Consider the following 24,718-nt stretch of genomic DNA (forward strand, 5'->3'; position numbering starts at 1 on the left):
GGTCAGTTGACACCCATAACCGCCCTCTTTCTGTCAATCACCTTGCGATCGGCTGTGCAAATGGATTCTTCGTTAAATCCATCGCCCGGCTATGATCCGCTTTGTACCCATACGATGCACGTGCTCATTGCGGTGCATACGCATGCGCAGTAGTAACCTGATCACTGCGCTGCGAAAAAATGGCAGCGAGCGAATGACCCCCAGAGTACCAGCCAAAAAGCTCTTAACTGTCGTTTTCCAAACCCAGCCTGTAACATGGCAGTTAGGAGCTGATTGGCTGGTACTTTAGCTCCGTCCACTTTATCTCCATCCAAGACTTAGTAAATAGACCCCTAAAAGTTATGCTGTAGCCCGTAGCAATCAGATTTTGTCTATCATTTCTCTGTTGCATCCTAGAAAATGATAAACAAAATCTGATGATATGGGCAACACTTTCACTTGTCTGTTTTAGACACTTTAGTAAATCTCCCCAGTAAAATCACCTCATTTGAGATCCAAGGGCATCTATCTGCACAACAAACTGACATTAGTACTCACAATTTTACAGGAGGTTTTTTCGGCGTCACACAAAGACACAGCGCAGTGCAGGTGAACTTCGTCATAATCCCCTATGAATTTAAAAACGGTCACGTGAAAACGACAGGTTAGAGAGATCCCATTCTCTTCAATGCCAATGGTGTTGTCTTTGATGTTCGGGCACCTACAGCAGTTAGGAAAATTTTTCAAAGTAAGATATTAACTTATACAATGAGTGTAATCCAACACACCTTTCAGAGAGTTTGTAAATGCAATGGAAATAATAGTGATTTTATTAGACTGTTGATGGTCAATGTAGTCTTAAGAATTGCTGCTTGCAATCTTCATCATCTGTTTGAATGTATGTGATATAATGTGTTTCTTGTCATTACATATGTTTATGAAGGAATTTATTGTGGATTAGTTTAGAGTAGTTTTTGCCTGTTTACCCACCCAGTGTAATCTATGTTCTTGATCAATTAGCATTTCAATCAGGTAACCAAATGTTCAGAGGTAGGACTGTATCTTAATCAGAGACAGTATTTCTTTAGATTCAGTCAAGGGGTCAGCTTGCTGGGGGTTAGCTTGCGTGGAATTAACAGGTGTGAAATTAAAGAAGTGTGTTATCTGAACAGTTAAAAAAAAACAGTTGAAAAAACATTGAGCACCATCAAGGAAAGGTAACTTACTTTAAATAACTTATTCTTACACCACTTGAACCCAAATTTAACTCACAAATGACCACAGCATGTTCACCAAACTACTGTTTCTTATTTCAATTCATGGAGTTCTCACCAAATTTAACACATTCTACACTCACCCTAAAACTCACCCCTCTGTGCACATTACAGCTTCTATTCTCCACTCCCCTCTTCTAAACACTCATGAGCTTTATACTTACTTCTCTGCAAGTACTTTGACAACCACAATTGGCCACCAGAATAAACACTCGCAAACATCCACCAATATTTATCTCACTCTTCTGCTTTTATTAGCTGGTGACATATCACCAAATCAAAGCCTAACCACCTGTCCCACTCACACTCAGCTGATCCGCTCTGTCAGTCAATGGAGGATTGGTTACTGGTAAATATTAAATATTAAATATAAAATACTTTTACTTACATACAAGACTATTAACCAAACTGCACCATCATACATCTCCTCACTCATCTCAAAATATCTCCCTACCAGACCTCTCCGCTCTGCACAAGATCTGCATCTCTCATCCACATGTATTACTTGTTCCCACTCAAAATTACAGGACTTTAGCCGGGCTTCACCCACTCTGTGGAATACCCTCCCATGCACAATAAGACTCGCCTCTAGTCTCTAAACCTTTTAACGTTCCCTGAAAACTCACTTCTTCAGACAAGCCTACCCTGAGCCGGCCCTAACCAATATTATGCCCTAGGCAAGATTTTGGCTGGTGCCCCCTAGCATCACCGCTGGTTCTGCCTCTGACCTTGCAATTCTTTCCCAGCACCATCACCCCTCATCCATAGCAGTCCTTATTTTGGTGTTTGTACCCCCTATATTTTAAATAGGAACAGTTCGCACATTTGGCGCACAGCCCAAAAAGAGGTGCTTTTTTGCTGGCAAGGGGCATGGCCACACAATAGTAACCCAAATTCCAATTACGCCACACAGTACTGCACTTTATTCACATTTGATCATGCGATAGTTTCCATAATTCATATTACATCCCACAGTAGTATCACTTTACCTTATAAACGTTACTCCTTACAGTACAGCCCCTTATTCATATTACATCACACTGAATTGCTCCTTATTCACATTACACCACACCCTATTGGTCTTTATTCACATTAGATGACACAGTAGTGCCCTTTCTATACGCAACGCCACATAGTAGAGCACCTTAAACACATAATGCCACACAGTTATGCCCCTAACATATATGAGACACATTATTAATGTCATTATAAACATAATGTGCCTTACACATTATGACAACCTTTATTAATGCCCTTTTACACATAATGTCCCTTACACATATGCCGCACATTATTAATGCCCTTATACACATAATGACACACATAGTGCCCCCTACACATTTGCTGCACATTATTAGTGCCCCTATACACCTAATGACACATACAGTAGTATCCTGTTACACATGCCGCACATTATTAATGCCCTTATACACATAGTGCCCCTTACACATATGTTGCACATTATTAATGCATTTTTACATGACACGCATAATGCTCCTTACACATATTCCGAACACTACTGCACAACCAACCCACTCACATGCACACAGCACTCACACTGCCACTAACACTGTGACCTCTGCCTCTGCTTGGATACAGATGTGTCCTCATAAATCTTGCCTCAATGCTAACTTCGGGCACGTTTTTTTTAATGAAAATACATCTTATTTGCATTGCTATGTGGCTAGGATGCATAAGCAGCTTCTGCTGATTAAAATGATATGCAGCATGCCTATATACTGTGTGAGACTGTGGCTGTATCTGCATATGAAATGCTACACACAGAATATAGGCATGCTGCATATCATTTTAATCAGCAGAAGCTGCTGATGCCCCTAGGCATTTCAAATGCCCTAGGCAATTGCCTAGTTTGCCTATGGCTATGGCCGGCTCTGAGCCTACCAAATTCCAGACCCACCCACATAACCTTCAATGCTTCACTATCCAATTACATCCTCTCTGTACAGTCCACAAAACCTCACATATTTTGTCTTCCAACATTGCAGGGCGATCATATCATACAACCCATTAAGAACCTAGCAATCTGGTGGACCATTATGCAATAGGTAGCATCTATCCTTGTGTATCAATGCCTATTTCCATATAAATTGTAAGCTTGCGAGCAAGGCTCTACCTCTATGTCTGTCTGTCTTTTCCCAGTTTTGTTCTATAACTGTTCTAATTGTAAAGCGCAATGGAATATGCTGCGCTATATAAGAAACTGCTAATTAATAATAATAATAATAATAATAATAATAAAAAATAAATAAAGAATTACTGAACACAGAGACACCCAAAAAGGTGTTATCTCTGTAACCATTGTTTCCTCAGACAAGATTTTCCAGTTCATTCATGAGATCTAGGCTTGGACTGGCCCACAGGGGTACAGTGGAAACCACCGGTGGGCCCTACTGCCTGGTGTCCCACCTCCTGCTCTAAGGATCAGGTTCCAGACTGTGCACTTGATTTATACATTATACATATGTTACCTTATACTGGACTATGGTGTATTTTCTACAGTGCATTGCTGTTATTAATGTTATTAATCTGGTACATTATCATGCATGCAGCAGCTGAATTTACTGTATATATTTTAGAGATGAGCGGGTTCGGTTTCTTTGAATCCGAACCCGCACGAACTTCACTTTTTTTTCACGGGTCCGAGCGACTCGAATCTTCCCGCCTTGCTCGGTTAACCCGAGCGCGCCCGAACGTCATCATGACGCTGTCGGATTCTCGCGAGACTCGGATTCTATATAAGGAGCCGCGCGTCGCCGCCATTTTCACACGTGCATTGAGATTGATAGGGAGAGGACGTGGCTGGCGTCCTCTCCATTTAGATTAGATTTAGAAGAGAGAGAGAGAGAGAGATTGCTGTGATACTGTAGATTAGAAGAGAGTGCAGACAGAGTTTAGTGACTGACGACCACAGTGACCAGTGACCACCAGAGACAGTGCAGTTGTTTGTTTTATTTAATATATCCGTTCTCTGCCTGAAAAAAACGATACACAGTCACACAGTGACTCAGTCTGTGTGCACTGCTCAGCCCAGTGTGCTGCACATCAATGTATTGTATATAAAGCTTATAATTGTGGGGGAGACTGGGGAGCACTGCAGGTTGTTATAGCAGGAGTACATGATAAATAATATTATATTAAAATTAAACAGTGCACACTTTTGCTGCAGGAGTGCCACTGCCAGTGTGACTAGTGGTGACCAGTGCCTGACCACCAGTATATTAGTAGTATTGTATACTATCTCTTTATCAACCAGTCTATATTAGCAGCAGACACAGTACAGTGCGGTAGTTCACGGCTGTGGCTACCTCTGTGTCGGCACTCGGCAGGCAGTCCGTCCATCCATAATTGTATTATAATATATACCACCTAACCGTGGTTTTTTTTTCATTCTTTATACCGTCGTCATACTAGTTGTTACGAGTATACTACTATCTCTTTATCAACCAGTGTACAGTGCGGTAGTTCACGGCTGTGGCTACCTCTGTGTCGGCACTCGGCAGGCAGTCCGTCCAACCATAATTGTATTATATACCACCTAACCGTGGTTTTTTTTTCATTCTTTATACCGTCGTCATACTAGTTGTTACGAGTATACTACTATCTCTTTATCAACCAGTGTACAGTGCGGTAGTTCACGGCTGTGGCTACCTCTGTGTCGGCACTCGGCAGGCAGTCCGTCCATCCATAATTGTATTATAATATATACCACCTAACCGTGGTTTTTTTTTCATTCTTTATACCGTCGTCATACTAGTTGTTACGAGTATACTACTATCTCTTTATCAACCAGTGTACAGTGCGGTAGTTCACGGCTGTGGCTACCTCTGTGTCGGCACTCGGCAGGCAGTCCGTCCAACCATAATTGTATTATAATATATACCACCTAACCGTGGTTTTTTTTTCATTCTTTATACCGTCGTCATACTAGTTGTTACGAGTATACTACTATCTCTTTATCAACCAGTGTACAGTGCGGTAGTTCACGGCTGTGGCTACCTCTGTGTCGGCACTCGGCAGGCAGTCCGTCCAACCATAATTGTATTATATACCACCTAACCGTGGTTTTTTTTTCATTCTTTATACCGTCGTCATACTAGTTGTTACGAGTATACTACTATCTCTTTATCAACCAGTGTACAGTGCGGTAGTTCACGGCTGTGGCTACCTCTGTGTCGGCACTCGGCAGGCAGTCCGTCCAACCATAATTGTATTATAATATATACCACCTAACCGTGGTTTTTTTTTCATTCTTTATACCGTCGTCATACTAGTTGTTACGAGTATACTACTATCTCTTTATCAACCAGTGTACAGTGCGGTAGTTCACGGCTGTGGCTACCTCTGTGTCGGCACTCGGCAGGCAGTCCGTCCATCCATAATTGTATTATAATATATACCACCTAACCGTGTTTTTTTTTTCATTCTTTATACCGTCGTCATACTAGTTGTTACGAGTATACTACTATCTCTTTATCAACCAGTGTACAGTGCGGTAGTTCACGGCTGTGGCTACCTCTGTGTCGGCACTCGGCAGGCAGTCCGTCCAACCATAATTGTATTATAATATATACCACCTAACCGTGGTTTTTTTTTCATTCTTTATACCGTCGTCATACTAGTTGTTACGAGTATACTACTATCTCTTTATCAACCAGTGTACAGTGCGGTAGTTCACGGCTGTGGCTACCTCTGTGTCGGCACTCGGCAGGCAGTCCGTCCAACCATAATTTTATTATATACCACCTAACCGTGGTTTTTTTTCCATTCTTTATACCGTCGTCATACTAGTTGTTACGAGTATACTACTATCTCTTTATCAACCAGTGTACAGTGCGGTAGTTCACGGCTGTGGCTACCTCTGTGTCGGCACTCGGCAGGCAGTCCGTCCAACCATAATTGTATTATAATATATACCACCTAACCGTGGTTTTTTTTTCATTCTTTATACCGTCGTCATACTAGTTGTTACGAGTATACTACTATCTCTTTATCAACCAGTGTACAGTGCGGTAGTTCACGGCTGTGGCTACCTCTGTGTCGGCACTCGGCAGGCAGTCCGTCCATCCATAATTGTATTATAATATATACCACCTAACCGTGGTTTTTTTTTCATTCTTTATACCGTCGTCATACTAGTTGTTACGAGTATACTACTATCTCTTTATCAACCAGTGTACAGTGCGGTAGTTCACGGCTGTGGCTACCTCTGTGTCGGCACTCGGCAGGCAGTCCGTCCAACCATAATTGTATTATAATATATACCACCTAACCGTGGTTTTTTTTCATTCTTTATACCGTCGTCATACTAGTTGTTACGAGTATACTACTATCTCTTTATCAACCAGTGTACAGTGCGGTAGTTCACGGCTGTGGCTACCTCTGTGTCGGCACTCGGCAGGCAGTCCGTCCAACCATAATTGTATTATATACCACCTAACCGTGGTTTTTTTTTCATTCTTTATACCGTCGTCATACTAGTTGTTACGAGTATACTACTATCTCTTTATCAACCAGTGTACAGTGCGGTAGTTCACGGCTGTGGCTACCTCTGTGTCGGCACTCGGCAGGCAGTCCGTCCAACCATAATTGTATTATAATATATACCACCTAACCGTGGTTTTTTTTTCATTCTTTATACCGTCGTCATACTAGTTGTTACGAGTATACTACTATCTCTTTATCAACCAGTGTACAGTGCGGTAGTTCACGGCTGTGGCTACCTCTGTGTCGGCACTCGGCAGGCAGTCCGTCCATCCATAATTGTATTATAATATATACCACCTAACCGTGGTTTTTTTTTTCATTCTTTATACCGTCGTCATACTAGTTGTTACGAGTATACTACTATCTCTTTATCAACCAGTGTACAGTGCGGTAGTTCACGGCTGTGGCTACCTCTGTGTCGGCACTCGGCAGGCAGTCCGTCCAACCATAATTGTATTATAATATATACCACCTAACCGTGGTTTTTTTTTCATTCTTTATACCGTCGTCATACTAGTTGTTACGAGTATACTACTATCTCTTTATCAACCAGTGTACAGTGCGGTAGTTCACGGCTGTGGCTACCTCTGTGTCGGCACTCGGCAGGCAGTCCGTCCAACCATAATTGTATTATAATATATACCACCTAACCGTGGTTTTTTTTTCATTCTTTATACCGTCGTCATACTAGTTGTTACGAGTATACTACTATCTCTTTATCAACCAGTGTACAGTGCGGTAGTTCACGGCTGTGGCTACCTCTGTGTCGGCACTCGGCAGGCAGTCCGTCCAACCATAATTGTATTATAATATATACCACCTAACCGTGGTTTTTTTTTCATTCTTTATACCGTCGTCATACTAGTTGTTACGAGTATACTACTATCTCTTTATCAACCAGTGTACAGTGCGGTAGTTCACGGCTGTGGCTACCTCTGTGTCGGCACTCGGCAGGCAGTCCGTCCATCCATAATTGTATTATATACCACCTAACCGTGGTTTTTTTATACCACCTAACCGTGGCAGTCCGTCCATAATTGTATAATAGTATCCAATCCATCCATCTCCATTGTTTACCTGAGGTGCCTTTTAGTTCTGCCTATAAAATATGGAGAACAAAAAAGTTGAGGTTCCAAAATTAGGGAAAGATCAAGATCCACTTCCACCTCGTGCTGAAGCTGCTGCCACTAGTCATGGCCGAGACGATGAAATGCCAGCAACGTCGTCTGCCAAGGCCGATGCCCAATGTCATAGTACAGAGCATGTCAAATCCAAAACACCAAATATCAGAAAAAAAAGGACTCCAAAACCTAAAATAAAATTGTCGGAGGAGAAGCGTAAACTTGCCAATATGCCATTTACCACACGGAGTGGCAAGGAACGGCTGAGGCCCTGGCCTATGTTCATGGCTAGTGGTTCAGCTTCACATGAGGATGGAAGCACTCAGCCTCTCGCTAGAAAACTGAAAAGACTCAAGCTGGCAAAAGCACCGCAAAGAACTGTGCGTTCTTTGAAATCCCAAATCCACAAGGAGAGTCCAATTGTGTCGGTTGCGATGACTGACCTTCCCAACACTGGACGTGAAGAGCATGCGCCTTCCACCATTTGCACGCCCCCTGCAAGTGCTGGAAGGAGCACCCGCAGTCCAGTTCCTGATAGTCAGATTGAAGATGTCAGTGTTGAAGTACACCAGGATGAGGAGGATATGGGTGTTGCTGGCGCTGGGGAGGAAATTGACCAGGAGGATTCTGATGGTGAGGTGGTTTGTTTAAGTCAGGCACCCGGGGAGACACCTGTTGTCCGTGGGAGGAATATGGCCGTTGACATGCCAGGTGAAAATACCAAAAAAAAAAGCTCTTCGGTGTGGAGGTATTTCACCAGAAATGCGGACAACAGGTGTCAAGCCGTGTGTTCCCTTTGTCAAGCTGTAATAAGTAGGGGTAAGGACGTTAACCACCTCGGAACATCCTCCCTTATACGTCACCTGCAGCGCATTCATAATAAGTCAGTGACAAGTTCAAAAACTTTGGGTGACAGCGGAAGCAGTCCACTGACCAGTAAATCCCTTCCTCTTGTAACCAAGCTCACGCAAACCACCCCACCAACTCCCTCAGTGTCAATTTCCTCCTTCCCCAGGAATGCCAATAGTCCTGCAGGCCATGTCACTGGCAAGTCTGACGAGTCCTCTCCTGCCTGGGATTCCTCCGATGCATCCTTGCGTGTAACGCCTACTGCTGCTGGCGCTGCTGTTGTTGCCGCTGGGAGTCGATGGTCATCCCAGAGGGGAAGTCGTAAGCCCACTTGTACTACTTCCAGTAAGCAATTGACTGTTCAACAGTCCTTTGCGAGGAAGATGAAATATCACAGCAGTCATCCTACTGCAAAGCAGATAACTGAGGCCTTGGCATCCTGGGTGGTGAGAAACGTGGTTCCGGTATCCATCATTACTGCAGAGCCAACTAGAGACTTGTTGGAGGTACTGTGTCCCCGGTACCAAATACCATCTAGGTTCCATTTCTCTAGGCAGGCGATACCGAAAATGTACACAGACCTCAGAAAAAGAGTCACCAGTGTCCTAAAAAATGCAGCTGTACCCAATGTCCACTTAACCACGGACATGTGGACAAGTGGAGCAGGGCAGGGTCAGGACTATATGACTGTGACAGCCCACTGGGTAGATGTATGGACTCCCGCCGCAAGAACAGCAGCGGCGGCACCAGTAGCAGCATCTCGCAAACGCCAACTCTTTCCTAGGCAGGCTACGCTTTGTATCACCGCTTTCCAGAATACGCACACAGCTGAAAACCTCTTACGGCAACTGAGGAAGATCATCGCGGAATGGCTTACCCCAATTGGACTCTCCTGTGGATTTGTGGCATCGGACAACGCCAGCAATATTGTGTGTGCATTAAATCTGGGCCAATTCCAGCACGTCCCATGTTTTGCACATACCTTGAATTTGGTGGTGCAGAATTTTTTAAAAAACGACAGGGGCGTGCAAGAGATGCTGTCGGTGGCCAGAAGAATTGCGGGACACTTTCGGCGTACAGGCACCACGTACAGAAAACTGGAGCACCACCAAAAACTACTGAACCTGCCCTGCCATCATCTGAAGCAAGAAGTGGTAACGAGGTGGAATTCAACCCTCTATATGCTTCAGAGGTTGGAGGAGCAGCAAAAGGCCATTCAAGCCTATACAATTGAGCACGATATAGTAGGTGGAATGCACCTGTCTCAAGTGCAGTGGAGAATGATTTCAACGTTGTGCAAGGTTCTGATGCCCTTTGAACTTGCCACACGTGAAGTCAGTTCAGACACTGCCAGCCTGAGTCAGGTCATTCCCCTCATCAGGCTTTTGCAGAAGAAGCTGGAGGCATTGAAGGAGGAGCTAACACGGAGCGATTCCGCTAGGCATGTGGGACTTGTGGATGCAGCCCTTAATTCGCTTAACAAGGATTCACGGGTGGTCAATCTGTTGAAATCAGAGCACTACATTTTGGCCACCGTGCTCGATCCTAGATTTAAAGCCTACCTTGGATCTCTCTTTCCGGCAGACACAGGTCTGCTGGGGTTGAAAGACCTGCTGGTGACAAAATTGTCAAGTCAAGCGGAACGCGACCTGTCAACATCTCCTCCTTCACATTCTCCCGCAACTGGGGGTGCGAGGAAAAGGCTCAGAATTCCGAGCCCACCCGCTGGCGGTGATGCAGGGCAGTCTGGAGCGACTGCTGATGCTGACATCTGGTCCGGACTGAAGGACCTGACAACGATTACGGACATGTCGTCTACTGTCACTGCATATGATTCTCTCAACATTGATAGAATGGTGGAGGATTATATGAGTGACCGCATCCAAGTAGGCACGTCACACAGTCCGTACTTATACTGGCAGGAAAAAGAGGCAATTTGGAGGCCCTTGCACAAACTGGCTTTATTCTACCTAAGTTGCCCTCCCACAAGTGTGTACTCCGAAAGAGTGTTTAGTGCCGCCGCTCACCTTGTCAGCAATCGGCGTACGAGGTTACATCCAGAAAATGTGGAGAAGATGATGTTCATTAAAATGAATTATAATCAATTCCTCCGCGGAGACATTGACCAGCAGCAATTGCCTCCACAAAGTACACAGGGAGCTGAGATGGTGGATTCCAGTGGGGACGAATTGATAATCTGTGAGGAGGGGGATGTACACGGTGATATATCGGAGGGTGAAGATGAGGTGGACATCTTGCCTCTGTAGAGCCAGTTTGTGCAAGGAGAGATTAATTGCTTCTTTTTTGGGGGGGGTCCAAACCAACCCGTCATATCAGTCACAGTCGTGTGGCAGACCCTGTCACTGAAATGATGGGTTGGTTAAAGTGTGCATGTCCTGTTTTGTTTATACAACATAAGGGTGGGTGGGAGGGCCCAAGGATAATTCCATCTTGCACCTCTTTTTTCTTTTCTTTTTCTTTGCATCATGTGCTGATTGGGGAGGTTTTTTTGGAAGGGACATCCTGCGTGACACTGCAGTGCCACTCCTAGATGGGCCCGGTGTTTGTGTCGGCCACTAGGGTCGCTAATCTTACTCACACAGCTACCTCATTGCGCCTCTTTTTTTCTTTGCGTCATGTGCTGTTTGGGGAGGGTTTTTTGGAAGGGACATCCTGCGTGACACTGCAGTGCCACTCCTAGATGTGCCCGGTGTTTGTGTCGGCCACTAGGGTCGCTAATCTTACTCACACAGCTACCTCATTGCGCCTCTTTTTTTCTTTGCGTCATGTGCTGTTTGGGGAGGGTTTTTTGGAAGGGACATCCTGCGTGACACTGCAGTGCCACTCCTAGATGTGCCCGGTGTTTGTGTCGGCCACTAGGGTCGCTAATCTTACTCACACAGTCAGCTACCTCATTGCGCCTCTTTTTTTCTTTGCGTCATGTGCTGTTTGGGGAGGGTTTTTTGGAAGGGCCATCCTGCGTGACACTGCAGTGCCACTCCTAGATGGGCCCGGTGTTTGTGTCGGCCACTAGGGTCGCTAATCTTACTCACACAGCTACCTCATTGCGCCTCTTTTTTTCTTTGCGTCATGTGCTGTTTGGGGAGGGTTTTTTGGAAGGGACATCCTGCGTGACACTGCAGTGCCACTCCTAGATGGGCCCGGTGTTTGTGTCGGCCACTAGGGTCGCTTATCTTACTCACACAGCGACCTCGGTGCAAATTTTAGGACTAAAAATAATATTGTGAGGTGTGAGGTATTCAGAATAGACTGAAAATGAGTGTAAATTATGGTTTTTGAGGTTAATAATACTTTGGGATCAAAATGACCCCCAAATTCTATGATTTAAGCTGTTTTTTAGTGTTTTTGGAAAAAAACACCCGAATCCAAAACACACCCGAATCCGACAAAAATAATTCGGTGAGGTTTTGCCAAAACGCGTTCGAACCCAAAACACGGCCGCGGAACCGAACCCAAAACCAAAACACAAAACCCGAAAAATTTCAGGCGCTCATCTCTAATATATTTATGAAGGGGCCCAGATGTTGCACTCTCTAATGGTTAGTCAAACCAATGATGTGGCAGGCCACACCCCCTCTGCAGACTGGCCACACCCCTAACATAGGCCTCTACCACTGCATTCCCCCGGCGGGCCCTACATGCCCCAGTCCGACACTGATGAGATCTAATCATGGTTAAGCAACCACTAGAATGCTTACTTACATGTTGTATGCAGACTATGGGGGCCATTCAGGTAGTGGAGATGGATGTGAGGTGACTGTGTTCCAGTTGTTTCTCTGCCACCTCACTGCCACGAACATCGAACATCTTCCATGTTGAAGTTGCAGCTGCATATTGCAACTACACATTGCTGGGCACTGAATTGCCTCCTATATTTTTGGAGATATAGCTTCAAGCAATAGTTTCACAGAGACTTCACAGAGGAGTCAGAAAGTTATATAACTGCTCTAAGATGATTTAATTAAGGTTTAGGAACTTTCCTGGAGAGCTTTCTTTTTTAAATGAATATCCAGTTTATTACATAAAGAGAGAAGACAGAATAGAATGTAGTAACTGTAGGTTCATCCTTGAGCAAATCTGAAAAATCTTGCCAGAAGATGACAATAAAACAGTCATAATTTCACATGGATTTAGAAGCAAGGGTCCGTAACTGAACAGCATATCGGCTTACAGTCCAATTACACTGTTGAAGTTGCCAAAGAAAGGGTATTTGAAGTCATATAAAAGGATATGTTAAACGGGAAGAACCCAAGCATGTTACTAGAATCCACTCAACCAGTCGATATACAGTATACATGAACACCTAAAGATAACATGACCAGATATGTGTAGAGAATAGAAACCACAGAATTTCCTCCCTCACTATGTGTAAATCCATCCAGTGGAAGGACCATAACAGGCTTCCTGGGTCAAAATTCTGAACAGCGCGTTCCGCTGTGAGGTTCGACCGGGACCTTATCACCCATAAAATCTGGCCAGGAAACAACGGGACCACCTCGCGTTAGTTTCATCCCAATCAGTGCAGGGGTGTCTGAATGCATAACCGGACAGGCAAACACACAAACAGAGCAATTCATTTTAAATACAGGATATATATATGGCTCTGGCCCTGACAGGGGTGGATTTTCAAGTTTGCAAGTATTTTCAATTGTGTAATGAGGGGTATGTGTGCAAAGTTAGGTCCAGATCCATACATCTATACATACATATTTCCACTTTAATATATATATATATATATATATATATATATACACACACACACTGCTCAAAAAAATAAAGGGAACACTTAAACAACACAATGCAACTCCAAGTCAATCACACTTCTGTGAAATCAAGCTGTCCACTTAGGAAGCAACACTGATTGACAATCAATTTCACATGCTGTTGTGCAAATGGAATAAAATGGAATAGACAACAGGTGGAAATTATAGGCAATTAGCAAGACACCCCCAATAAAGGAGTTGTTCTGCAGGTGGTGACCACAGACCACTTCTCAGCTCCTATGCTTTCTGGCTGATGTTTTGGTCACTTTTGAAAGCTGGCTGTGCTTTCACACTAGTGGTAGCATGAGACGGAGTCTACAACCCACACAAGTGGCTCAGGTAGTGCAGCTCATCCAGGATGGCACATCAATGCGAGCTGTGGCAAGAAGGTTTGCTGTGTCTGTCAGCGTAGTGTCCAGAGCATGGAGGCGCTACCAGGAGACAGGCCAGTACATCAGGAGACGTGGAGGAGGCCGTAGGAGGGCAACAACCCAGCAGCAGGACCGCTACCTCCGCCTTTGTGCAAGGAGGAACAAGAGGAGCACTGCCAGAGGCCTGCAAAATGATCTCCAGCAAGCCACAAATGTGCAAGTGTCTACTCAAACGATCAGAAACAGACTCCATGAGGGTGGTATGAGGGCCCGACGTCCAAAGGTGGGGGTAGTGCTTACAGCCCAACACCGTGCAGGACGTTTTGCATTTGCCAGAGAACACCAAGATTGGCAAATTCGCCACTGGCGCCCTGTGCTCTTCACAGATGAAAGCAGGCTCTCACTGAGCACATGTGACAGACGTGACAGAGTCTGGAGACACCAAGGAGAACGTTCTGCTGCCTGCAACATCCTCCAGCATGACCGGTTTGGCAGTGGGTCAGTAATGGTGTGGGGTGGCATTTCTTTGGGGGGCCGCACAGCCCTCCATGTGCTCGCCAGAGGTAGCCTGACTGCCATTAGGTACCGAGATGAGATCCTCAGACCCCTTGTGAGACCATATGCTGGTGCAGTTGGCCCTGGGTTCCTCCTAATGCAAGACAATGCTAGACCTCATGTGGCTGGAGTGTGTCAGCAGTTCCTGCAAGATGAAGGCATTGATGCTATGGACTGGCTCGCCCGTTCCCCAGACCTGAATCCAATTGAGCACATCTGGGACATCATGTCTCGCTCCATCCACCAACGCCACGTTGCACCACAGACTGTCCAGGAGTTGGCGGATGCTTTAGTCCAGGTCTGGGAGGAGATCCCTCAGGAGACCATCTGCAACCTCATCAGGAGCATGCCCAGGCATTGTAGGGAGGTCATACAGGCACGTGGAGGCCACACACACTACTGAGCCTCATTTTGACTTGTTTTAAGGACATTACATCAAAGTTGGATCAGCCTGTAGTGTGTTTTTCCACTTTCATTTTGAGTTTGACTCCAAATCCAGACCTCCATGAGTTAATAAATTTGATTTCCATTGATAATTCTTGTGTGATTTTGTTGTCAGCACATTCAACTATGTAAAGAACAAAGTATTTAATAAGAATATTTCATTCATTCAGATCTAGGATGTGTTATTTTAGTGTTCCCTTTATTTTTTTGAGCAGTGTATATATATATATATATATATATATATATATATATATATATATATATATATAATGTAGTCACATTTCTTTTAGATTTTCAACCGAACCAAAAAACAAATCTGTACCACAATACTTGAGGGTGGTTTTGCCAAAACCAAAAGATGATGACCAGTTAGAATCAAAACACGGGGGTCCGCGCACATCTCTCAGTATAATAATAATAATAATAATAATAATAATAACAACAATTTCCTCTGGAAATCCAAACAGGTGATCCGATGAAAGATCAAAAGCCTTCTCAGTGTCCAATGATAGCAAAAACTGAGATTCTGTTATAACAGCGGACAGGGTTGGACTGGCCCACAGGGGAACAAGGGAAACCCTCAGTGGGTACCACTGCCTGGGGGCCTACCCCCTCCTCTAGGGATCAGGTTCCACATTGTGCATTTGAATTATACATTAAGCCTATGGTACCTTATACTGCACAGGACTATGGTATATTCTCTACAGTGCATTGCTGTTATTAATCTGGTATATTATCATGCATGGACTAGCAGTATTTACTGTGTGTATATATATATATATATATATATATATATAGCAAAATAATATAAGACTATTAAGTCTTAACAGAGGGCACTCACCAATCCACAGTTTATAGAACTTTATTTAGTACATCCAAGACATGAAGTCTATGTCGACGTTTCGGCACAAATGGCCTTTTTCAAGACGACCATCAGAGGCAACTGTCCAGCATGTCAAATGTGAGCATGCTGGACGGTTGCCTCTGATGGTCGTCTTGAAAAAGGCTATTTGTGCCGAAACGTCAAAATAGACTTGATGTCTTGGATGTACAAAATAAAGTTCTATAAACTGTGGATTGGTGAGTGCCCTCTGTTAAGACTTAATAGTCTTATATTATTTTGCTATATTGGAAAACCTTATCAGGCTTTTCTGTTGAGCACCCCATTGACGACAGCCTTACAGACGAGAGTGCGGACACAATATTGGAATATATATATATATATATTTATTTATTTATTTATCAAGGGGCCCAGCCCATGCACTTTAATGGTTAGACAAACCTCTTGGGTGGCTGGCCACACCGCTTCTGAAGGCAGGCCACACACCCAAACATGGGCCCCTACCACTGCACTCTCCCCCCGGTGGGCCCTTTATGCCCCAGTCCGACACTGCCAGCGGATGAGATCCATTCTACTGCTGTTAATACCTTACGAATATTGCTTACCAAATGCCAACCACAAATATATCCTGTCTGGTCTGCATCAATAACATCTGGGAGTACTAACTTAATTTGGGCAGTACGGATGGTGTAATGGTTAGCATTACTGCCTCACAGCACTGAGGTCATGGGTTTGATTCCCTCTATTGCCCTAACGGTGTGGAGTTTGTATATTCTCCCCATGCTTGCGTTGGTTTCCTCTGGGTACTCTGGTTTCCTAATTGATGAAGTTTTATATAGTAAACAAAGTTCTCTTCTTCTTTGAGGGACACGATTAATTATACGACCTCGAATAACTGTCTTTGAGACTTGCATCAAATAACAGTGTCCTTATTGTACGTGCTGTGCATTATCTATCTAGAACTCCTCCCAAAATAACTAAATTTTCACCTTAAACTTCACAGATGATAATACATTAGCTGAAAATCTCCATTACCTATAAGATCACCTAAATGCTACTTTAATACAAAATGTTGAGGACAAAACTGAGGCCCTTTGGGTCACCACGGAAACTGGGGAGAAGGACATTATTCGCATTGGGGTGATCTATAGACCACCAGGCCAGGGGCAGGATTTGGACAGGAACCTATTGTTGGACATCTCTAAAATGGCTTTAAAGGGAGAAGTCATAATCATGGGAGACTTTAATTTACCTGATGTAAATTGGGAGGGGTCCTTTGCAAGTTCAGCTACAAGTGGCAAATTTCTAAATTCCTTACAGGGAGCATCTCTCAAGCAATTGGTGAGGGAGCCCACTCGCAAAGACTCAATATTAGATTTAATTCTAACAAATGGTGACAGGATATCAGACATATATGTGGGTGAGCACCTGGGATCCAGTGATCATCAAGCAGTATAAAGACAGGATCCAACTCCTGTCACACAAAAACAAAGGTGTTGGATTTTAGAAATGCTGACTTTGCAAAAATGGGGAGATGTTTAAGTGATTCATTGGCGGACTGGAGGAACTTGGAAGGGGTGCAGGAGAGATGGGAAAAACTGAAAAGTGCAATACTAAGGGCAACAGACTTTTGTATCAAAAGGGTTAGGAAAAGCACCAGGAAAAGGAAGCCAGTGTGGTTCACAAAAGAAGTATCAACTAGTGTGAAAGCAAAAAAGATGGCTTTTAGGAAATACAAACAGACTCAAAATAACAATGACAAAGAGGTGTATCTTGACAGACGGAAGGATGCTAAGAAAGTGATCAGACGTGCAAAGGCAGAAGCGGAGGAGAAAATGGCCCAGTCAGTAGATAAAGGGGGCAAAACTTTTTTTAAGTATATAAATGAAAGGAGAAAATCAAATGGAGGAATAATAAGACTTAAGACAGAGAGTGAGAATTTGGTGGAGGGAGACAAGGCAATACCAGATCACCTAAATAATTATTTTTGCTCAGTATTTACTACAGAAGGAGAAGGGAAGGGTCCCCAGTTATGTTGCAAGGACATTCATAAAAATAAGGTAGATGAAAGTACATTTACAGAGGAGAAGTTCCTAACTGAACTTTCAAAACTAAAAGTGGATAAATCAATGGGGCCAGATGGGATACACCCAAGGATACTAAAAGAGCTAAAAGATGTGCTGGTGGCACCATTAACAGAATTATTTAACCAGTCACTAAATACAGGTGCCATTCCAGAGGACTGGAAAAGAGCAAATGTAGTTCCACTGTACAAAAGTGGAAGCAAGGAAGAAGCAAGTAACTACAGACCAGTAAGTCTTACATCAGTAGTAGGGAAAGTAATGGAAAAACTACTAAAAGAAAGAGTTGTGGAATATCTTAAATCAAACAACTTACAGGATCCAAAACAGCATGGATTTACTGGTGGGAGATCATGCCAAACAAATCTTATTGACTTTTTTGACTCTGTGATGAAAATAATAGATCAAGGGGGAGCTGTAGATGTAGCATATCTAGACTTTAGTAAGGCATTTGACACTGTCCCACATCGCAGACTGCTAAATAAACTTGAAAGTGTGGGGGTGGATTATAAAATAGTTAACTGGATAAGAACCTGGTTGCAGGATAGGAAACAGACAGTTGTAGTAAATGGAGTGCAATCTATGGAGGGAAATGTTACAAGTGGAGTACCCCAGGGATCTGTACTCGGACCAGTTCTCTTTAATATCTTTGTTGGTGACATTGCAAATGGTATTGAAGGGAAAGTATGCCTTTTTGCAGATGATACAAAGATATGCAACAGGGTAGACACACCAGGAGGGGTAAAACAAATGATTGATGACCTAGCTAGGCTTGAAAAATGGTCAATAACATGGCAACTACAGTTTAATGCTAAAAAATGCAAAATCATGCACTTGGGTCTCAAAAACCCAAAGGCTAAATATAGTATCAAGGGTACTATAATGGAAACTACTGAGGAGGAAAGGGATTTAGGAGTCACTATTTCAGGTGACTTAAAGGCAGGAAAGCAATGCAACAAAGCAATGAGAAAGGCAAGTCAGATGCTTGGTTGCATTGGGAGAGGAATCAGTAGCAGGAAAAGAGAAGTAATAATGCCACTGTATAGGTCATTGGTGCGGCCTCATCTGGAATACTGTGTCCAGCTCTGGAGACCATATCTCCAGAAGGATATAAATACATTAGAGAGTCTACAAAGAAGGGCAACTAAAATGGTGCATGGCCTACATCACAAAACTTACCCGGAAAGGCTAAAAGATCTTAACATGTATAGTATGGAGGAGAGAAGGGAAAGGGGAGACATGATAGAAACTTTCAAATATACCAAAGGTTTTAACAAAGTTCAGGAAGGAAACATTCTTCAAAGGAAGAGAAGCAATAGAACTCGAGGACATACACTGAAACTGGAGGGGGGGAGGTTCAGGGGAAATGTAAGGAAAAATTATTTCACAGAAAGGGTAGTGGATAAGTGGAATAGCCTCCCATCAGAGGTGGTAGAGGCTAAGACTGTAGAGCAATTTAAACATGCTTGGGATAGGCATATGAATATCCTTACAAAGAATTAAGGTTCAAAAAGGGTTGAGATTACCTAAAGGATAAAAAAAAATGGGCAGACTAGATGGGCCAAGTGGTTCTTATCTGCCGTCAAATTCTATGTTTCTATGTTTCTATGTATCAGTCATCAGGCCCGTAGACAGTTTCATAGGGCCCCCGGTAATGAAAGCGGGCGTGGCTAGTCAAAGAGGTGTGGCTACGTCCCTTAAAAAAAACAGCTATAGAAAAGACTATTAATGCGCCACGAAGTGCCGCTGACCTGCACAGGCGGGTGCCGTGTGTCCTCCAGCCATGGTCAGATCCAGGTAGGGGGCACGATTAGTATAATAGCTTCCCCTCACTGCAGACAGAGAAGTCTCCCTGGACCTGCTCCAGCCAAACACACAGCAGCGTGTGCTGGGCTGGGGAAAGCAGCTGCTATTAGTTATAGGTAAGAGGGGAGACAGTGTGGGTGGGTTGTGCCGACCCCGGCCCCTTCAGGAAGACAGGACCTGGGTAATTAGTACCCATTTCTCCCCCCTCTCTGGACCACTGTCTGTTGTGATGGTGATCCTCATCCAAATGAATGAATGATCAGACAAGCACATAGGTTTCATCCCAGTATCTAAAACATTAGGAAATAAGAAATCAACCACAAGTATGTATGTAATCTATTCCTGATAGAGCACCGTGTGCTGCTGACAACCATGAATATTCCTTATCCAAAGGATGATGAGCTCTCTATACATCTGTCAGTAACAAATACTGCGTAAAATAAGGAAGACCAGCTTAACATTAACTTTAGTATTAGTGTCCATATATTTGGATGGTAGAAGATTGAAGTCACCGCCTACAATTAAGAGAAAAGACAGGGCCGGTCCTAGACCTTGTAGCGCCCAGGGTGAATGTTTCCTTTGGTCCCCTTCCCCCCCATTCAAAACAGGGACAGTGCACAGCAAAAATATAGGGACGTGGCTTCATGGGGAATGCGCATGGTCACAGAATAGTACCGATTCACATTACACCGCACAGTAGTGTCCGGCAGTCACATTACATCACATACTAGTACCCCTTATATACATTATGCCATGTAGGATCCCCTTACAAGCATTACACTACAGTAGGGCAGAGCCCCTTATACACATTATGCCAAGTAGAGCCCCTTATATATGTTCAGGTAGAGCCCCTTATACACAATATGCCAGGTAGAGCCCCTTATATATGTTCAGGTAGAGCCCCTTATACACATTATGCCAGGTAGAGCCCCTTATATATGTTCAGGTAGAGCCCCTTATACATATTATGCCAGGTAGAGCCCCTTATATATGTTCAGGTAGAGCCCCTTATATACATTATGCCAGGTAGAGCCCTTTGAGAGAGTGAGTGTGAGTGTGTGTGTGAGTGCTTAGCTCTGTCTGGACGCAGCAGTAGGTCCCCCCAGCTCATCTCTCCTACAAGCTGGACTTCACTAGCAGGAAGTGCCCGGCAGGGTGAGGACAGCGGAAGGCGACTGGTAAGGTACAGGCTGGATTTCACTACCAGGAAGCGCACGGAGTGGTGCAGACAACGGAAGGCGGACATCAGGGATTGGGAGCCGGCCAGCGCAGTGCAGGAAATGGGCGGCCACATGAACATCTCATGGCGCTGCCGGGATGACGGCAGCCGTGCCCTGCTAGCCCGCACCTAAAACCGCCACTGCTCTGATTATGTATTAAGAGTATATACTGTATATAGCACATATCTGGTTTGATTAATATGCACATCTGTAATCAAATATTGGCCTTATGCCGTATGTAGCACATCGTCCTTCAATGGTTTTCTAACCTTAATGTGTTTTAATTACTGTATTTAACAACTGTTTAACTTGATGTAATAAGTTATGGCATTGTCAGTGTATTGACTATATTTGCAGGTAAATTAAATTTTAATTTCATGTAATCTTTCAAAAACTATAAATTTTTTAGCACTTCCAAACTCCTGTCCACTGTCACTGTCCTATCCCAGGTCTTGTACTCACCCTCCTTCTATGATGAAGTAACGGAGTTTGTCATTGCTGTCTCTCGATGGGGTGGCATAGCATTTGTTTAAGGTCAAAATCAGGTGAGTGGAGTCCGCTCCCACCACAAAGACACCAACAAAGAGCACATCCCGAGTGGTAAGTACTACTTCTCCTTGTCGGTACGGGTGCTTGTATGATGCATTTTTATAGAGAGCCATCTTAGTGGTGAAGCTTCCCTCCTGAGTGGGGACGGTCAGATTGATTACACTGCAATTGTTAAGTAAAACAATTTTATGCTCCATGCAATTAGAAAGCATCAGCAATATAATCATGTTAAACATACAATACTATCTGTTGCAGGACTGTGCAAATTAAGTAATTAATATTTGTATTGTTTGAAAATAGGATTTTAATTACCTACCGGTAAATCCTTTTCTCGTAGTCCGTAGAGGATACTGGGGTTCCATCTAGTACCATGGGGTATAGTCGGGTCCACTAGGAGCCGTGGGCTGGCTCCTCCCTCTATGCCCCTCCCACCATACTCAGTCTAGGAAACTGTGCTCGAGGAGACGGACATGCTTTGAGAGAAGGATATACAAGGATAGTGGTGAGATTCCAACCAGCACACACACACAAGAGGAAAGCCAAGCTAACCAAACTTAAACAGGAACAACAACCAACATTACTTAACCAAGTAACAGTGCAGGACGAACGAAGCACTGGGAGGGCGCCCAGTATCCTCTATGGACTACGAGAAAAGGATTTACCAGTAGGTAATTAAAATCCTATTTTCTCTTACGTCCTAGAGGATACTGGGGTCCATTTAGTACCATGGGGATGTACCAAAGCTCCCAAACTGGGTGGAAGAGTGCTGAGGTTCCTGCAAAACTGATTGACCACACTGAAGGTCCTCAGAGGCCAAAGTATCGAACTTGTAGAACTTAGCAAACGTGTTCGAACCTGACCAAGTAGCTGCTCGGCAGAGCTGTAAAGCCGAGCCCCCCCGGGCAGCCACCCAGGAAGAACTAACTGACCTAGGAGAGTGGGCCTGTACAGATTTTTGGACATGGCAAACTTGCTGTGGTATAAGCATACTAGATAGTAAGTCTGATCCAGCGTGCAATAGTCTGCTTTGAAGCAGGACACCCAATCTTATTGGGATCATAAAGAACAAACAGCGAGTCCGTCTTACTGTGACGAGCTGTTCTTTTCACATATACCTTCAAAGCCCTCACAACATCCAAAGACTTTGAAGTAGCAGAGGTGTTGGTGACAAATGGGACCACAATAGGTTGGTTGATGTGAAACACAGACACCACCTTAGGAAGAAATTGCTGACGAGTTCTGAGTTCAGCTCTGTCCTCATGGAAAATCAAATAGGGACTTTGTGAGACAAAGCCCCCAGCTCCGACACACGTCTTGCTGAAACCAAGGCCAACAGTGTGACGGTCTTCCACATAAGAAATTTTACGTCCACCTCCTGTAATGGCTCAAACCAGCCCGATTGGAGGAAATACAGCACCACATCAAGATCCCAAGGTGCCGCGAGAGGCACAAAGGGAGGTTGGATGTGCAGAACAACTTTCAAGAACATCTGGACCACAGGGAGAGAACCCAATTGTTTCTGAAAGAAAATGGACAAGGCTGAAATATGGACTTTTATGGAGCCCAGACGTACGCCCACATCTACCCCTGCATGTAGAAAAAGCAGGAACCGTCCTAGATGGAATTCCACCGCAGAAATTTTTCTGCTCTCACACTAAGAGACGTATTTCTTCAAAATACGATGGTAATGCTTAGACGTTACCCCCTTCCTGTCTTGGATCATAGTTGGGATAACCTTGTTAGGGATCCCTCTCCTGGCAAGAATCAGCCGTTCAACTTCCATTGCGGAAGATCCTCGCGAAGAGGTAGAGGCCACGGATCTTCGAGGAGCATCTCCAGAAGGTCCGCGCCGTTCAACTTCCATTGCAGAAGATCCTCGCGAAGAGGTAGAGACCACGGATCTTCAAGGAGCATCTCCAGAAGGTCTGCGTACCAGGCCCTTCTTGGCCAGTCTGGCGCAATAAGAATTGCTTTAACCTTTTTCCCTTTATTCTCTTTAGTAATCTTGGGATCAGAGGAAGTGGAGGAAACACATACACCATCTGATAGACCCATGGAGTCATCATGGCGTCTGCTGCCACCGCATGTGGGTCTCTTGACCTGGAACAATACCGCTTGAGCTTCTTGTTGAGACGAGAGGTCATCATGTGGATCTGTGGATATGATTGGAAGGATGACTTCCTGACTGGACCATCTTTCTTGAAACTGCACCCCCTGAGTGACTGCTCCCCAATCTCTGAGGCTTGCATCTGTGGTTAGCAGAATCTAGTTTTGAATTCCGAACCTCCGACCCTCGACGAGGTGAGAAGGCTGTATCCACCACAGAAGGGATATCCTGGGTTTTGGCGACAGACGGATCCTCTGCTGCATGTGAAGATGCGATCCGGACCATTTGTCCAACAGATCGAGCTGGAAGGGTCTTGCGTGAAACCTTCCATATTGAAGAGCCTCGTAAGAGGCCACCATTTTCCCCAGAAGGCGAATGCATAGATGCACCGATATCCAGGTTGGCTTCGGGACATCCTGAACTATCAACTGGATTACTAATGCCTTTTCCAACGGAAGGAACACCTTCTGTGACTCCGTATCCTGTGTCATTCCCAGGAATGAGAGCAAGGTGAGATTTTGCAAGGTTCAGAATCCACCCATGATCCTGGAGAAGTTTGGTTGAGAGAGCAATGCTGTTCAGCAACCTTTCCCTGGATGGTGCTGTTATCAGGGGATCGTCCAGGTACGGAATTATGTTCACTCCCTTTTTGCGGAGTAGAAGCACCATCTCTGTCATCACCTTGGTGAACACCTTCGGTGCCGTGGAGAGGCCAAATGGCAGGGCCTGGAACCGGTAGTGACAGTCCTGCAGTGCAAACCGAAGATAAGCCAGATGAGGCGGTCAGATCGGAATGTGAAGGTACGCATCCTTGATATGCAGAGACAATAGGAATTCCCCCTCCTCCAGACCTGAGATCACTGCTCTCAGAGACTCCCTCTGGAATTTGAACACACGTAAGTACGGGTTCAACGACTTGAGGTTCAAATTTAGTCTTACCGAACTGTCCGGTTTCGGTACTACAAACAAGTTGGAATAGTACCCCTTGTTGAGCTGATGAGGTGGAACTGGAACAATGACGTGAGTCAGTACCAGTTTTTGGATGGCATGTTGTAAAGTTATACTTGCCTCTTGTGAAACTGGCAAGCCTGATTTGAAGAATCTGTGAGGTGGGAGCTCTTAGAACTCCAGTCTGCAGCCCTGGGAAACAAAATTTATGACCCTGGAATCCTGGCACGGATTTGACCAGATTTTACTGAAGAATTGTAGGCGTGCTCCCATCTGACAGCCTT

General features: G+C 44.4%; 1 protein-coding gene across 1 annotated transcript in view; it reads right to left on the reverse strand.

Annotated features, from left to right (window-relative positions):
* The window catches only part of TECTA (tectorin alpha), a 203,238-nt gene that overhangs the window by 19,312 nt on the left and 159,208 nt on the right, over window positions 1-24,718 (reverse strand). The window contains exons 19-20 of the mRNA XM_063943496.1: window positions 21,293-21,541; window positions 538-700 (exon numbers count right to left, since the gene is read on the reverse strand). Coding sequence (XP_063799566.1) covers window positions 538-700; window positions 21,293-21,541 — 412 coding nt within the window. The remainder of the gene's footprint in view (window positions 1-537; window positions 701-21,292; window positions 21,542-24,718) is intronic.

This window comes from Pseudophryne corroboree, chromosome 10 (assembly GCF_028390025.1).
Source record: "Pseudophryne corroboree isolate aPseCor3 chromosome 10, aPseCor3.hap2, whole genome shotgun sequence".
Lineage (NCBI taxonomy): Eukaryota > Metazoa > Chordata > Amphibia > Anura > Myobatrachidae > Pseudophryne > Pseudophryne corroboree.